This window comes from Echinops telfairi, unplaced genomic scaffold, assembly GCF_000313985.2.
Source record: "Echinops telfairi isolate 266 unplaced genomic scaffold, ASM31398v2 ScPeMD7_7466;HRSCAF=8504, whole genome shotgun sequence".
NCBI lineage: Eukaryota > Metazoa > Chordata > Mammalia > Afrosoricida > Tenrecidae > Echinops > Echinops telfairi.
In genome coordinates, this window is record NW_022111366.1 from 2,290,005 (window position 1) to 2,293,061 (window position 3,057).

A 3,057-nucleotide genomic window follows, 5' to 3' on the forward strand; every position below is an offset into this window, starting at 1 on the left:
AAGCCAGAGAAGCTAGGAGATGCCTGGAGGGAGGAGCCTGAACCCCCTTGCCCTCAGCAAGGGTGGAAGTCAAGGGCAGGGAGGGGCAGGGACAGTGCTGCTGACACAAGTGGGGGCCAGCTGGTAATCTGTGCTGTGTTCGGCCCCTCTGTTATTTCAGTGACCAGGACACATGATGTGCTGCGGAAGGCCAGGACAAACTTGGAGGTAAGGCACGGCTGCCTGGTCAGAAGCTCGGAGCCACGCAGCCCCTCACCCTCCACGGTCAGAGCTGCAGCGGGTCCTGCGTGGGCTCTGACCTCTCCCCAATGCTGGTCATTTCTAGGAGCGCAGGTCCGCCCGCAATAGACATCCTTCCAGTTTCGCCCCCTCCTCCCAGTCAGCGCCCCGACCCCGACATTTCTGTCTGTTCCCACATTGCCATCTCCGCTTCTTTCCGTTCCACCGTCTCCTTCTTTCTGCCAAGTTGGGAGGTGGGAGAAACGCAGCGCAGTTCACACTTGAGGTGGGAGGATGGAGAGGAGTTTAGCCTTCCAACTGCCTCCCAGGAAAGGATGCCTGTGCCCCTTAAGGGTTCTAGTGACCCCTGACCCTTGTAAAGAGCAAGGTGCCACCAAATACATTGATTTCTGTGTGCACTATTGAGTGGAACCAACAGTTTCGAGTTTGTTGCCAACTTTTTTCCTTAAGAAATGCCAGCTAAGAGAGCCCTGGGGGGGGGGGGGTCCTTCTCGATCAGGAAGTTTTGATTGAAACAAACAAACACGCAGACCAAAAAAGCAACACTAAAAATGGATGCTCTAGGGGGAAGATTTCATAAGTAGGACAGATTGCCCCCCCTACATTGACTTATTTGAAAAAATGTCTTCGCTATTTCTGAGCAATTCTTCTAAAGAAAAACTTGAGGCGAATGAAATAATTTCAATATCAGACATGACCGCGTTTACCGTGGGCTCCAAGCTGTGCCGTCAGCAGTTGAGATGGGCCCTAGATATGTTCCTAGATTCTAAGTTTATCGATTATAAATGTTATAGATTATGACCTGGGAGATCATTGATACCCACAGCGAGAAAACTAGTTGGGCCACGATTTAAAGCTGCCCTTTTTTTTTTCTTTTGGCTAATTCCCTTTTGTTTTTCTCTGATGATTCCTTTCTTTCCTGAGCCTCTTCAGAAGAACACTTACAAGATTTCTTCTGTAAAGCCTTATTCCTGCCCCAGCAAAGGTAACCCAACAGCCTCAAGTCCCAGCCGGGCAGCTTCCTCCCTACTTTCCCGCCACCAGGGAAAGGGCCTGAGGCCCGGGTTCCAGCCCTAGCGGGACACTAACAGGCTGCGTGGCTTTGGCTGGCCCCTTGACCTCTGTGAGTCCGCTGCCCCCCACCTGTAAGTCGTGGGCCTAGACCTAGATGCTCTCTGAGCCCTGCGTGCTGTGACCCCTCCCTGGCCTCAGGGCGGTAAAGTTGGATATAAGCCTCACAGGTGGATGGAGGTCCTTGCAAAACGCCCTCTCTGTACCACAACAGACGTGCCTCACCTGTGCATGTTTTGTGCTAAGCACTTCTTTTCCTGGGGGGTGACAAAGGCCATTGTTTTGCTTCCAAGTGGACCAAGAGTGGACAGGGCCCAGGTGAGGCAGCGGTGGATGCACATCCTCTGGTCTGCGGTGGTTTGGAGCAGGGGCGTCACCAGCCGGGAGGCTCATCCCCTCCTCCGGGGCGCCAGCAGACTCTCCAGACCACAGCCGCTCCCTGGAGTTCATCCTCGTAGCAGGCTCTCCCCAAGCTCCTGGCTCCTTGAGGGCACCCAGGTGTCCCTCAGCAGTGCCTAGCAGCATCCTGACTGCATCCTTACCTCCTCTCTTTTTCCGCCTCTAGGTGAAATCCCAGCGGGCGCTGCCCGGCACTCCAGGCTTATGACCCTTGCCTTCCAGGAGCCCCGCAGGAAGCGAAGGTCCTTAAAAAAGCAGGAAGGATGGGCCTGCCCCCGCTTTGTGCAGCTGCCTAGCTCCTGAGGAAGGTCTGGGTCCACGCCTGCAGATCTGGCAAGGGTCCAGAAGAAATCCTGGGGTGTCTTGGTGAGGCGGGAGACTTGCCTGCCCTTCAGGAATCCCATCAGCCAAGCCCCCTGGCCCAGTGCGAAGCCAGACCCAGCGTAGTTTGCATGCAGGACGCTGCCGCCCGCCAGCTTTGGTGGCATTTTGGAATGAGCTACAGCACACTGCAAGTCTGTCGTCTCAGCACACACGTATCCTCAAACGCTCCGCTGGGGAGCATGGGCCCCGTGTCCCAGCCCTGGAGTTCCTCCAGTGGTTTGAAAACGCTGATGGGCTAGGGTCGCCAAAGCCCTCCCGGTGGCACCCCACACCTGACCTGGACCCGCCCTGCGTCTCACTCGGGATGGGCTCAGTCAGCACCGCAGTACCTGAGCGCCCAGAAAACACGCCAAGGACGCAGTCACTTCAAAGCCATTTTATGCTACGCCCCGCGCCTCGCAGTCCTCCTCCTTCTGATGCCTGTACCGAGGACCCTGCAGACATGCTGCCCCTCCTGCCATCCCAGCGTCCCTGTGGGGAGCAGGGGCTTGACGGCCAGCACAAGCCCACTGACATCTTCGCGGGAAGCTAGCCGGGGCTTGGGTTTCGCAGCCGGTGAGAAGCCTGGTCTGTGCGTGTAGGGGGTGTGGCTGTGTGTATACATGTATGATAGATATTCTATATGCTGCTACAGCAATGCATTGAAGGTCCGCATACCTGGCGTGGACAGGGTCGGTAAAAAGAGGTAAAACAGTGTTATGGTGGCTATTAAAACAAAGATGTATAAAGACTTCTTCGCGTGACTTTGTTCTCCATTTCTGCGCGGGTCCCCTGGGCAGAGTGGGCAGCGTGGGAAAACGGACAGTCGTTCAGAAGGTCTCAGTCTGATGCTTCTTGAGATTTGTCATTGTGTAAGATTTCCGGGACTGTAAATATGGAGGAATGAGTCTTTCCCTAGAGCAGTGGTTCTCAACCTTCCTGATGCCGCGACCCTTTCACACAGTTCCTCATATGGTGGTGACC

General features: G+C 55.3%; 1 protein-coding gene across 1 annotated transcript in view; it reads left to right on the top strand.

Annotated features, from left to right (window-relative positions):
* LOC101646633 (myomegalin) overlaps window positions 1–2,825 on the top strand; it is a 190,319-nt gene extending 187,494 nt beyond the window's left edge. Inside the window, exons 42-44 of the mRNA XM_045283712.1 lie at window positions 8–207; window positions 1,165–1,225; window positions 1,877–2,825. Of these exons, the coding sequence (XP_045139647.1) occupies window positions 8–207; window positions 1,165–1,225; window positions 1,877–2,013 (398 nt within the window). The 3' untranslated portion in view covers window positions 2,014–2,825. The remainder of the gene's footprint in view (window positions 1–7; window positions 208–1,164; window positions 1,226–1,876) is intronic.
* The last annotated feature ends 232 nt before the right edge of the window (window positions 2,826–3,057 follow it).